The 14055-nt window shown below is 41.5% G+C and overlaps 1 protein-coding gene across 1 annotated transcript; it reads left to right on the plus strand.

Annotated features, from left to right (window-relative positions):
• Positions 1 to 248: 248 nt before the first annotated feature.
• On the plus strand, positions 249 to 3574 carry TMSB15B (thymosin beta 15B). The gene is made up of 3 exons (XM_026451439.2): positions 249 to 391; positions 2126 to 2242; positions 3155 to 3574. The coding sequence occupies exons 2-3, from the start codon at positions 2143 to 2145 to the stop codon at positions 3190 to 3192; spliced, it is 138 nt and encodes a 45-aa protein (XP_026307224.2). The 5' UTR covers positions 249 to 391; positions 2126 to 2142; the 3' UTR covers positions 3193 to 3574.
• The last annotated feature ends 10481 nt before the right edge of the window (positions 3575 to 14055 follow it).

The following is a 14055-nucleotide window of genomic DNA, read 5'->3' on the forward strand; positions in this document are numbered from 1 at the left end:
ATGTTCTAAGCTCACTGGGCAAGATGTGTCTGCTTATTGCAAAGGCCTCTGTTATTGTGAAGGAGTGAGTGTACTTTGGATGAAGGGAATGTGGACCCTCAGGACTAAAGCAGTGGGAGAGGCCAGGGAGGTGGGGCCTAGGGAGGCGAGGTCTGCTCTGACGTCACCAAGCCCCAGATCTTAGAAGAGATGGTGGGCGCAGGCTCTGGAGGCTCAGCCGAGGAGGCGAAGGAGGAGAGTCCGGAAATCCTCAGCCAATCAGAGAGGGCTGGGGCGGCGCCTGCTACAGGGCTTAGTACTGCAGGGCTCTGCGCGGGAACGCTAACCTGGTGCGGAGCGAGCCTGGGTGTCAGCCCAGCATACGGCCTTTCACGAGTCTTCAAGCTTTCAGGTGAGGACCCGCGGCCTTGCAGGAGCCAGAGGACCATGGGGACGGGAAGGCGTGGGGGTCGCGAGGCGGGGGATGCCGCGCCTTCGGGCGCCAGAGGGGCCGGGGTTGGGGCTGGCGTTTGGCGTCTGCGCCGCCGCCAGGCCCGGCGAGTCCGAGCCTTTGTCTTCCTGGGGCGCCGCCTTCTGCGCGCGATGCCGAGCCCTCCCGGGGGCCGGTCCCTGGAAACAAGGCCCCGGGGCGGGGGTAGGGGACCCTTAAAGCGGCCAGTCCGCGGATGAGGAGTTTGGGGGCCGCCCGGAATGGGCCCTCTGGTACTGGGCCCTGGTTCCTTTCTCTCCCGTGGCTGTCAGACTGGGCGTCCGACAACTCTAATAGTTATTTGAAAAAGTATGCAAACTGCTCCTGACAGACAGGCTTATGCGCCTGGCCCTGCTATTTATTTGTTAGTTCCAGTTTCCCAGCTCCGAGCTTGGCGTCTGATCGCTTGGCAGAGGAGGGTCTTAGGGTAACCTCGACGGAATGGAGGCTGTTCGGCACTTCTCACTGCTTGGGGGCCTCTCCATTCTACTCCAGGGACTAGACGAAAGTGTCTTGCTCCACTAGGGTGGGGCCAGGCTTGCTCATGAAAGCTCTGCCTGGGATATCCTATTGTCTCTTCTGAAGAAACTCGGGACTTTCACAGGGCACCAGCCATTTCGTCAGGTCCGCAGCTACGCACCTCTGAGCCTCATCTCCTCCCTCTCTGCAGAGAAAACATGGTGAAAGAAGACTTCTATTTGGTTTATTCCATTCTAATGAAGTCCTGGGTCTGATCCTAGTTAGCTGTCCCTTCTTACAACGTTTACAAATCAGTGCCACAAGGAGCTATTATGAGTCGTGTATTGTAGTGCCTTAATGTACTGTCGTCTCTGGGGATTTAAAATAGAAAGAAATTAGTACAACTTATCTCACTCTTTTTTGTGTGCTGCTCCCTATCTCCCAAGAAAAATGGCAAAAACCAAAAGTAAATAGCAAGTGAAGATGCTCAAATGGTGCTATGTTCTGTTACAAAATAATTACCTGGTTAAAGCCAGTCTTTATTTTTTCTTCTATCCCTGTCTGGTCTTGTGCTTCTATCACCTCTATTTTATCCTTGCTGTGATTTTAAGAGTCAGACATATTGGCTGTGGGTTTCTAGAACATCTTGGTTTCTGGTGCATTCTGATCCAATGGCATTTACTGCCTATCAGAAACGGCTAATGATGAGTTGAAATTATTCTAACAAAAATATAACTCTTCTAATATCTGTTGCTGTTTTTCTGTTGAAAATGAGCAGATAGACTATACATTGATAGGAAATGTGAAAATTTTTGCTTGTGACCCCTTAGTCCGAAGATAGTTCTGCCAGGTAAGTTTTCTTAAAAATGTTTTTTTCTGTCCGTGCGTGGTGGCTCACGCCTGTAATCCCACCACTTTGGGAGGCTGAGGCGGGCAGATCACTTGAGGCCGGGAGTTCGAGACCAGCCTGGCCAACATGGTAAGCCCCCCCCCCCCCTACTGAAAATACAAAAATTAGCCGGGCGTAGTGGCGTGTGCCTGTAATCCCAGCTTCTTGAGAGGCTGAGGCAGAGGAATTGCTTGAACCCGGGAGGCGGAGGTTGCAGTGAGCTGGGATCGTGCCACTGCACTCCAGCCTGGGCGACAGAGCAAGATCCTTTCTCCAAAAAAAAAAAAAAAAAAGTTTTTTCTTTTCAGGCTTTCTTCTAGTCAAGATGAGTGATAAACCAGACTTGTCGGAAGTGGAGAAGTTTGACAGGTCAAAACTGAAGAAAACTAATACTGAAGAAAAAAATACTCTTCCTTCAAAGGAAAGTAAGTCATGGAGGGTTCTGATGGAAACAAACAGTAGAGAAAGTTAATAGGTTCACTAAATAAACCTATCTTCTAGTAAAGTTTTGATGCAAAGTAAGCAATAATTAGAGTACCATGGTATTTAATGCAGCAGTTAAAACTATCAAATAGTTTTCTTCTGGTTCTCATATGATGGGCCCAGTAGTGATAGGGGAATAAAAAACTAGTTTCTTGTTAGAAAATTATTAAAACCACATTAAAACCAGTCTTGGGATATTGGATGTAGCACTAAAAAACACTTAGTTTTTGTCTACTTTTGGGTATTTGGCATTTTTCTGCATTTAGAAATTTGAGTCCATAATATTATCCCTAAATAACCCTGTAGACTGCAGTTTTGGCTTTCTATATCTGATGACAAGATAAGGTGAGACAACAAATTTAGATCTTGGTGTACTCAAAGCTCTCGGATTCAAGGGATCGGTTTTGCCCTCTGGAGTTAGACCCTGCTGGAGAAACTCTAAGCATATTCACAAAGGCTGAGGGGCACTTTTTGTTATGTCACTTTTATTTGAGAGTTGCAACAATAGTTAAAATTATTTGAAAGTGTCTAATTTCCTAACTGTGTAGTGATAGATAAATCTGAAGAAAGTGCTTCACTTACTCCTCTGTCTTGAATAGTCTAAAAAAATGACAACAGCATTTGGAAAAACAAACCCTACAGTTGATGTAGTTTCTAATGAATGTTCAGGTGGTTAACATACACACGCATGCATGCACACACCCCACTGTGAGTTTTGTAGTTAATGCCTTGGCATTCTAAATTTAAAGCATGTATGGCAGCCTTCAATGATTTACAAAGAGCTCTTTTGGAAGAAGCTGAACTTAGTCTTAGGAAAATTCTTTTGTAATGTTTTGTTTCTTTTATCCCCCCAGCTATCCAGCAGGAGAAAGAGTGTGTTCAAACATCGTAAAATGGGGATCTCCTCCAAAGAGCAGATTTCAACATTGTCTGACAGTCTTGGTTTTAGGTTTGTTTTTTTGTAACCCTATGTGTTTGTAAAGATTTCAGGCATCTTCTGATTTCTTCTCAACTGTATTCCCTGGCTAAGAGGTTGGGGTAGTGAATATTTCCTTAAGTTCCTTTTTAAACTTCCCATTGGTATGTAAATTCCAAATGGCAGATGCTGTCAATAATCTTGCCATTGATGACCTTTGTATGTGTAGTCCTTGCATCTCATACAGGATAAGCCAATTTTAACCTTCTACAATGGATGCCTCAATTGTTTTGTAATCTTCATGAAGTTGCATCCTTTTGCAGCTTCTTATAGTTTATTTTCACTTCCAATGTAGCAATAAAATAATAAATATAATAGTTATTGTGTGATTGTTGTGGTTCATTCTGGTAGGTAGTCTAAGGAATGAAAAGTACACAAGGCTACCCTTTCAGCCAAACAAAATGGTTGAAGGAAAACTTTTAGCAGATTATTCCTTGGGGGAAATACTCAATTCTGTCCAGGTCCAGTGAGTCCTGACTTGGGGATGGTAGGTGCTTTTTCTTTAGAGTTGGAATCACAGAGTTAAGAGAACCTTGGGAGAGAAGGTCATGTGGACTAATCTCCTTATTGCAGAATGAAGCAATGAAAACAGGGTCTGATGTGATCTGCTCAAGGTGAATAAGGGCTGGAATTCAAGCTGGGCTCTCTTTCCTTCTGGAAAGTATTTTTCAGCTCAATGGGAGTTAACATCCAAGACTGAAGTTGGATGGAGAAAGGGGCAGGAGGCACTTGCTAACAAACACCACATTAAGCACATCACATCTTCTAATGACCTGTAGCACCGAACTTCTGGTATGATTTTTTCTACTGAACAGAATTTGCTGTTTTATGAACTAAACACTTCTGGTGTTCATGGTGAGCATAAATGCTATGGATGAATTTTGTCACCTGTGACCCCCCAATTCATATGTTGAAACCCTAATCCTTAGTGTTATTGTATCTTTAGATAAGTTGTTTCAGAGGTAGTTTAGGTTATGAAGTGATAACAGTCAGGGCCTCATCCAATAGGACCATGGCCTTATAAGGAGAGAGAGAGGGACCAGTCTGCAACTTGCGAGGACACAGCAAGAAGGTGGCTGTCTACAAGCCAGGAAGAGAGTGCTCACCAGAATGTGACTGTGCTGGACATCGACTTGAGATTTCTAGACTCTAGAACTGTGAGCAAGTAAATTTTTGTTGTTTAAGTCACCTAGTCTATAGTATTTTGTTACGGTAGCCTGAGCTAATACAATAAGGAATATGTATAAATGCATGCATTTTAATTCCTGCCTTTAAACAATACTTTTGTCCCTTTTTAAAAATTATTATTTTATTTTATTTTTATGAGACAGGGTCTTGCTCTGTCACCTAGGCTAGAGTGCAGTGGTACAATCATAGCTCATCGCAGCCTTGACCTCCTGGGCTTAAGCAATCCTCCCACCTCAGCTTCCCTAGTACCTGGGACTACAGGCACATGCCACCACACCCAGCTAATCTTTCTGATTATTAGTAGAGATGAGATCTCGCTATGTTGCCCAGGCTGATCTTGAACTCCTGGGCTCAAGCAATCTGCCTGTCTCAACCTCCCAAAGTGCTGGGATTACAGGCATGAGCTACCATGCCCAGCCTACTTTAATCATGTGTATAAAAACAAATCACCTATAATCCCACCAATTAGAAGTAGTAACCATCCAGACTTGTGATCTATTAATGTACATATCTTCCTACAAAGATGGATTATACCATTCATACCTATTTTCAACCTCAAGTATTATCTTACCTCCCCCTTTCTAAGGGCTCACATTCTTAAATAATCAGTGGGATTACATGAAGTGGAAGCTGTTTTCTCTGCTATAGCTTAAAGTTTCAAAATCAAAACAGTAGGTAGGTCAATTTTGATCAAGTGCCGATGAGGTGACACAGTCACAGGGCTTAGTGTAGCCAGAGGATTTGAACCTTGGAAGTAACCATGTTAGTTAATAGTACCTTATCTTCTACCTGAGGCAATTGTCCAGTAGAGTTGCTCAGCTCCTTGCGGTTCTCTGGAAGTGCACCTTTGTTTTACACTGAAGTCTGCACCTCCGTGGTATGCAAACTGTTCTCAGGAATAGTATGTATTTCAACGGGAATTCCTTGATATGGATCATGTTGACAAAACTTAATGAGGGTATCCTTGATCTGCTACTACTGTTTTTCTTGGTATGATGCTTATAATTTGTTAGTTACATGATGCACGCCAATTCCTTTAGTTCCTTCTTTCAGCAAAACACACCATTAGATCACCGATGCTCACTTATTGCCCTTTACCTGCTTTCAGCCACAGAGACGGATAATCAGATGTATTCATTTCCCGTTCCAGTCTTCAACATCAAGACCCATTTCTCCTCTCCCTTGCCTATAATTGGTCTATGTCAGTCACCCTTACACTTCTAGTCAGCATTCCACAGCTGGATTATGGTGCGTTTTAAACATTATTTCACTAACGCTCCGGTATACTTTCTGAATTTACAAAGCAACACACAAGAAGAAAGTCCTAATCATTCAATGTTTACAAAAATGACTACTCACGAGACTAAGTGCTTAGAACCGTATGCAAGAATTAATATTCTTTGGTGGGACATTTTTATGTCCTATGGAAAACTTCTGACAAGTTCATACAGCACCAATGAGCCTGATAGAAATAAAGTGATTGAGGGGAATGCAGTGTTCTTCAAACAACTCCATAGTTACTTTTTATCCCTGCAAAGGCAAACAGCTCTGAAAAGAGGCTTCAGCTTCCATAATTTTGTTAGGGATGTGTAAGACAGTCTCAAAGCACCACACGGGGACATTTATTGCAGTTAATTTTGTGAAAGATTTTTTCAGTCACTTTTGGAAGCAAACTTTTTTATTCTTTTTGAAATACTTTTATGAGATTTTCTTAAAATGCAAAAATAAGTAATAATCCTGATAAGGTGGGTCAATGGCCCTAAATCCTTAGTTTATCTATTTGAAGGAGAGCTGTGGAGGTATTATGGCCCAGCACAGTTAGTCAGCATTGGGCCTAAAATGAAAAACAGACTTCTCCATGGCCTCCTTGATCAGCCACCGGCCCCCTATTTCCACCTGCACTGTTCACGAAAGCTCTCTGGAGCATCTTGCATTGCCCACATTCTTTCTCTTGAGCACTTGTGACTCTGCCACAGGTGAAATCCTCTGTGGTTGGTCTCTCCTGCCAGGGTTTTATCACACTATTATGAGTTGCAGAAGGATTTTGTTTCTGTAGATTATCCAGGGTTCGTTTTATCATTTGCTTGAATTGACATCCTAATGAGGTGTCGGCCTCCTACTCGGAAGGGGAATTTACAACATATTTTGAAAGTACTGATAACAACAATACAATAGACAAACACAGGGCTTTCAAGCAATTCATCATACATTTCCAAGGATTGAAATCCCAGAATATGTTCTCTCTCCACAGAAGTGAGTGCTAGATATAAATAATACTTTTTAAAAAGTAGCTGGAAAGTCACAACTGTTTTGAATCTCAGCAATATAGATATAGAAAAACAAACACACACCCAACGGGCCAAGAAGACAATACGATGTAAATTATATTGTATTAACATTCACAGGAATATTAACATTGACATCCCAGGAGGAGAAAGGAGGGATCATCTTAGTTCTCTTAGTGCCTCATCATCTTTTTCTTAGTCATTGCAAGGAGCAAGCGACATGCCCCACTACCAGCTACAGATTCATATCTCCAAATCAACACATTTGAAAGCAAGTGAGCAAAAAGTCACAGAGCAAGCAAAAATCATTCTCTGTCCCTCTTCCATGTAATATGGCAACACCAAGGAACGCACATACTGTTTCAGTCCCAGTCATCTTCCATGCTTGTGCCAATGGCTGTGGCTCATGGGCTGCAGGTTCTTCTGTGGTGAAATGAGTGGAGACTGGGGCTTGGCATTCTCTTTGGATGCTCCCATCAGCCAATGATGCACAATTGCAACTGATAAAAGTTTGTGTTTTTAAAAAGCAGGAATTTATGGACAAGAAAGGAATAGAATTGGATAATTCGGAAGCAATCAGAACAGTAGTTTCCGTGCTCAAGGACCAGGAATAATGAGATGCTTCCTGAAAATTCTACTTGGCTATTTCATGTACTCTATTTGCGTCCTAATTTGTGTATTGAAAAGAATTCTGTATATGAGACATGTTCGAAAAACAGGATTAAATAGGTAAGATGTTTATATCAAGAATTTCTTTTTATATGTTCCCAAATTGAACATAACGGACATGTGGACTATTCCACCAAATTCTCTGGGGAGAATAAGAGTGAAAATATTAAGGGACTTAGCTACAAAAATAACGTTGATCGGACTAATCCTTATAAACAGAGGCCTGGGAATCAAACTGACAGAAATGAGCATGTAGCGAAGTGATTACATGCAAAATTATCAAATGAAATCAATTATTTCCCATGGAATGAACTGCACCACAGATATAAATTGAAGCAGAGTTGACAATGTTTAGTTCTTGGGGAAAGAATGCGTGAAAAACAGTGGGATGCCGCAGGTCATGTGCCCCTTAAATCGCAAGGATGCTGCTCTTGCGCACGTGATGCATAATTATAATATTTAGTTCTTTCTTATTTCATTGATTGTTCAATGTCTTCGTAGTCTTCACCGTATCCGTTTCATAAATCATTGTTTTTCATTCACCCCTATATGTCAGTGTATTGCATTACTATTCCCTGTTGGCACTTCCAGTCATACTCTTTTGGTCACCTTACATCTCTTTAAATGACATTCTTCGGAAATTTCTTTAACAAGGCTTCTGTTGATGTCAACACTAGGACTTTTCAATTTCTGTCCCGTATCATTGTTTCTGGGTTAGGTTCTGCAGGAAGCTGACACGGTGATGGAGTTTAGTGTGCAGGACACTTATCCCGGATCAGCAGCTGAGGAACGGACAGGAAGGAGGCAGGAGTGGGCAGAAGAAGAAGTTCATGCTTACTTCAGGCCAAACAAAAGCCTCTTGGGATACCCAGAGAAGCTCTGAAGATAAAATGGCTCATCAGAGTTATTCAGCATTGGGAATAGTTAACTAGATCTTTATACCCCTTCCTGGATTTGTCCTTGCATGTGGTCCACCTCAGGAAGGGCATGAGGTAGAGCAAGGCAGCTCAGGTAATGTCCTCAGGGACAAGTGGCTATTGACTGGCAACTACCTGCGCTCCGAGCCTCACAAACATCAAATCCGTCCTCGACCGGGATTCTGGGTGGTTCTCCTGCCTGTCTATCACAGCCTTCTTATTATTTCATGATACTTTAGCTAGGAATGCAACTCTATGTTGACAGTATTTTCTCTCAGACTCTGCTTTTGACTTCCATTCATTGATAGACAGAGGTCTGCTGACATACACTTTGTTATTCCCCGGAAGGCAATGTGTTTTTTCTCAACTATTATGATCTCTATGTTTTCACTTTTCTGTAGCTTTAGTATGATGCGTATAAGTGTGTTTCCTGAATCGGCAAATCATGTGTTTCCTTTGTTCTGCAAAATTACCAGCCATTTCTCTCTGAATATTATTTTCTCAAAATTCACTCTTATTTCAATTTCTGTAATGCCCATATGATGTTCATCCTACTTTCTTTGTCCACACCTTTAGTCTCCTTGCCTCTCTTTAATCTTTTCTTTCTTCGTTCTCTATATGAGGTATCGTGTATAATTATTCTGATCTATCTTGTCATTCACTAAATCTCTACTCTGCTACCTCTAAACTGATGTTACTTCTAGGGGTTACTATGTTTGTTTCTTTTCTTTTCTTTTTATTTTACTTTAAGATCTGGCATACCCGTGCTGTACGTGCAGGTTTGTTATATAAGTACACATGTGCCATGGTGGTTTGCTGCACCTGTCAACCCGTCATCTAGGTTTTAAGCCCCGCATGCATTAGGTATTTGTCCTGATGCTCTCCCTCCTCTTGTCCCCGACACCTGACAGGTCCTGATGGAAAATGTTACCCTCCCTGTGTCCATGTGTTCTCATTGTTCAACTCCCACTTTTGAGTGAGAACATGCAGAGTTTGGTATTCTCTTCCTGTGTTAGTTTGTGGAAAATGATGGCTTCCGGCTTCATCCATGTTCCTGCTGAGGACATGAACTCCTTCTTTTTTTATGGCTGCATAGTATTCCATGGTGTATATGTGCCAACTTTTCTTTATCCAGTCTATCATTGATTGGGCATTTGGGTTGGTTCCAAGTCTGTGCTATTGTAAATAATGCGTCAATAAACATATGTGTGCTTGTGTCTTTATAATAGAATGATTTATACACCTTTGCGTGCATACCCAGTAATGGGATTGCTGGGCCAGATGGTATTTCTGGTTCTAGATACTTGAGGAATCCCCACACTGTCTTCCACAATGGTTGCACTAATTTACACTTCCACCAAGAGGGTAAAAGCGTTCCTATTTCTCCACAACCTAGCCAGCATATGTAGCTTCCTGACTTCTTACTGATCGCCATTTTAAGTGGCATGAGATGGTATCTCATTGTTGTTTTGAGTTGCACTTGTCTAATGACCAGTGACGATGAGCTTTTTTCATCTGCTTGTTGGCCGCATTAATGTCTTCTTTTGAGAAGTATCTGTTCATATCCTTTGCCCACATTTGATGGGGCTGTTTGTTTTTTTCCTTGTAAATTTCTTTAAATTTCTTTTAGGTTCTGGATATCAGAACTTTGTCAGATGGATAGATTGCAAAAATTTCTCCCATTCTGTATGTTGCCTGTTCACTCTGATGATATTTTCTTTTTCTGAGCAGAAGCTTAAGTATGCAGAAATTTGTTTGATACTTGCCTTGGTAATATTCTACCTGTTTGATCTCAGGCAAGTGACACTCTTATGTGATTTGGTGTCTTTATCCACAAACATGGAGATAATAACTCTACTTCACAGAGATTTGTGAAAGGGAATTGAAGTGTTCCCTGTAAAGCACTTAGAACAATGCCTGGCAAAGTTGCCATTCTGTCAGCAGTGCCTGTTTTTAATACTATAGCAATGCCTGGTTTAATTGACACAAACCAATATGAGTGTGGGCTATGTGGGTGGTAATAAGGGAGTGCAGTTAACTAGCAAGGTCGGAAGTCGTGTAAGTTCATTCAATCTTCTGGTTAGCACGTGCCACATGGACTCTGCTGATGTTCAAGGGATTGTTACCTTCAGTGATAATAATTGTAATTAAGTCCTCAACTTTACCATTGAACTGAATATATTGTTGTCCCCAGTCATATCAAATGATGAAGAAACATCTCTTAAGACCCAGGGAAAACTACTGACATAACTGTGTAGTCACTAATCAAAGGGACAGGTATTGATTAATGGAATCACGAAAACGTGTGATATATAACAGGATATTTTACATGTGGAAACAACGCTCAGATCTCTGCAGCAATGTTTTGGTGCAGAAAGCTTGTATTAGGGGATTTCCAGACAAATAAAACCAATAGGATATTTATCCATCTATCTATCAAGAGAGATTTATTTTAAGAAACTGAATCGTGATTAAAGAAGCTGGCAAGTCCTAAATCTGCCGGGTGGGCTGGCAGCCTGGAGTCCCAGGTACAAGCTGACATTACGGCCATGAGGCTGAAGACCCATGGGAGGGCCGATGTTGCAGTTCAAGTGTGAATGCTGTCTGCAGCAGAATTTACTCTTGCTTGGGGGAAGTCAGTCTTTTTGTTCTTTTTCTATTTTTAAGTTCTAGGGTACTCAGGCCATTATGGCGGGCAATCCGTTGTACTGAAGCCCATTGATTTAAATGTTAATCTTACCAAAAAGCACATTCACGGAAGCATTCAGAATGAAATTTGACCACATATCTAGGTACTGTAACTCAATCAAGTGGAGTTACCTAGATCTCTGTCCTTGCTTATTTGGGAAAAAAATCTCCCCCTGGTTGGAAAGACAAGACAAGACATGAAATTTGCTATCACAGAGCTAAATGTGGATCATCAGGTGATGACCATGTAACCCTAACCTGAAAATTTTCCCACTGTCTGCTTCCTACCTTTTCTCTCACTAATTTGCAACAGAGTAAACTTATGCTCCCCAACTTAAAGTGGAGTTAATTCTGGTTAAACCTATGGTAAAGGCAAATAATTTTAAGTTGAACCATGCTAAGTTGGAGTCCATGTGTATTGGACACAATTGTGCAACATGGAATGGCTATCCAAATGTTTCAGACAGCTATTGAAACACAGAATTGAGCTCAGGCATGGTTGAATTTCCTAACTGCTGCTTGAAAAAACTCCCGTGGTTGCACAAGAAAATCAAGTTCCTTGCATACCTTTGCAGGAAGGCTAACTTGATGTTTTGCTTTTACACCTCTGAATTTATCACATTGCCTTCAGGGAAAGATCAAGCTACGAAAAGACTTGTTGTAAAGGGGAGGCTAACCTTAGACTGTCTACCTAGGTATCCATGCGTTGAAGGTGCCATCACTGCAATATGAGAGAGGATGGCAGAAGACAATGTTCAAGTGCTTGGGTTCTGGAGTCAGACTGACGTGGATTTGCATTTCTGCCCTTCCATTTATCAGTTGTGTGATCATTGGACACGTTACTTAGTTACAGTGTTTCTTGTCTGCCAAAAAGTTGAGGCTAAAATATCTACACCATAAAGGGTTTTTGGGAGGAGTCAATGTGATACGCAGATCATGGAGGAAACAAAATCTGCCCTTCTCATGGGTTTAACACGGGGACTCAGGCAGCTTTGTAGAGAAATAATTTTTTTAAAGTGCAGTACAGAAAAGGGGACTGTACCCAAGTGGTCCAGAAGGGTCGTGTGGACTAGCCACAGAATTCAGCAATGGTCTCGTAGGTTGTCAGGGGCCAGTCTCTTATCTAATATAGCTTCATTTATTTATCTGTTCATTCAACAAAGATCTGAGAGCTACTACACTTACAACTAACTGCATGATCTAGTTACCCTGGGAAGTACAGAGTAGCAAATTTGCACATGTTTCAGAGTGAAAGGGGGTGCTATTAAGAATTACTCAGGGACAACAGGCGAAATCAGGACATATGGTCACTATACTAGGTAAAAAGTCTGGGATAAGGAAAAAAGTGTAAATAGCCACCCTTTACAGCTTCTTCTGTGCCCTCGCTCGCTTCCACACTCCTTCACTCTTATTCCAGAGTGACATCTAATGAAAGAGGAAGAGGGTCAAGAATCAGGCCCAATCATATTTTGGAGAAAGCATTGTACTGAAGTGTTTTTATTGTCTCAAATTATCATAGTGTGTTAATTTTGTCAGACACATGTGCCTGAAAGGGAAAAAGCCACACAACAATGAAATTGAAAAAAAAACAGGAGAGTCATCCTAGTTTTTTTTAATTGGTCACTATCATTTTCTTAAACTTGTGGACAAATGTGAACCTAAAAGAGTCAATCTTTCAAGATGGATCCCAGTGACTGAGCCTAATTTGAAACTAGAGCCAAGCTGCCACATGCAGACTAGAGCTCACACATGCACTAAGAATTCCCCCAAACCCATACCTCTATCTAACTCTACAACTTTCAGAGGTCACCTGAACCAACCAACCTGAGCTCACCTGCCCCAGCCAATCAGGACTCAGTCGTGTTGACCAATCAGAACTCAACTTAGTCATCCAATCAGAACTAAGTTTGAATCCTTTATTTGCATGAATGGACTGTACTGGGAACCTTGATGAGAACTTTCTCTATAAAAGCCGTATCCTTTTTTGGTTCTCTGGAACTGCACCTTTGTTTTACACTGAAGTCTGCACCTCCCTGGTATGCAAGCTGTTCACAGGAATAGTCTCTTTCCTCCAAATTCCTTTTTAGAGAACTTTCCTTCACAATATGATGCAAGAGGTAGGAGACATGCTTACTCACAGCCTTGGATTCAAATCCTTAAGTCACCACAATTACAAGAAAACGAAAAATCAAACGAAGAAATAAAAAGTAGACAAACACCTCAAACTAATTTTCTCTTCAATTTACAAGGCTGAACAGCTCAAGGTCTTTTATGGGATCAGGACTGGTCACCTGCTCACATTCTGAGCCAATGGCTCAGGCCCAGGGCTGAAGACACTTCATTAGCTGAGCCAGTGGAGAGTGGGGTTTTGGTCCTCTCGTTGGATACTTCAATCGTAAGTGATGCATACTCACAGGACATTAAGCTTTGCATTAGAAAAGATTGTAGACTGGGAAATAATAGAATTAGACAAATGCAAATGAGTTAGAGTCCTTACTTCAGTTTCTCAGAAGCTTGAAAAGGGTGCTATTCATTGAATTTTTGATTTAGCTGTTTCTACACTGTGTGGTTTTATGTATTTAAATGAATTGTATAATAGAAGTAATGTTGAAAAAAGATTCTATGAGGTCTGCTTGTTCCATTAGTAATGTTTGTCCCGTTTGATGCTTCTAAATTGTTACTTATAGCAGTAAAGTTTATCTTTGTGTGTGTGTGTGTGTGTGTGTGTGTGTGTAATGTGATTTAGTTAATATTTCAAGTATGAGTTTTGTAACCACGTTTATAAATATTCGCAGATTTTATTTTGTTTGTTGTTTGGGTGCATCCTTCAATGGGTATCAATGTCATGTTTTATTTTCCTGGAATAAGTTTTCTCAGCCAGATACAATAGCTCATGCCTGTAATCCCTTCAACTTGGGAGGCCAAGGCAGGAGAATCGCTGTAGTCGAGGAGTTCGAGACCAGCCTAAGGAAACATGATGAAACCACGTTTTACTATACACACACACACACACACACACACACACACACACA

The sequence above is a fragment of the Piliocolobus tephrosceles genome, chromosome 12 (assembly GCF_002776525.5).
Source record: "Piliocolobus tephrosceles isolate RC106 chromosome 12, ASM277652v3, whole genome shotgun sequence".
Lineage (NCBI taxonomy): Eukaryota > Metazoa > Chordata > Mammalia > Primates > Cercopithecidae > Piliocolobus > Piliocolobus tephrosceles.

Coding starts and splice junctions, on each gene's coding strand:
- TMSB15B (XM_026451439.2), top strand. CDS start 2,143: ATGAGTGATAAACCAGACTTGTCGGAAGTGGAGAAGTTTGACAGGTCA. Junction 2,243..3,154: donor TACTCTTCCTTCAAAGGAAA/GTAAGTCATGGA, acceptor TTATCCCCCCAG/CTATCCAGCAGGAGAAAGAG.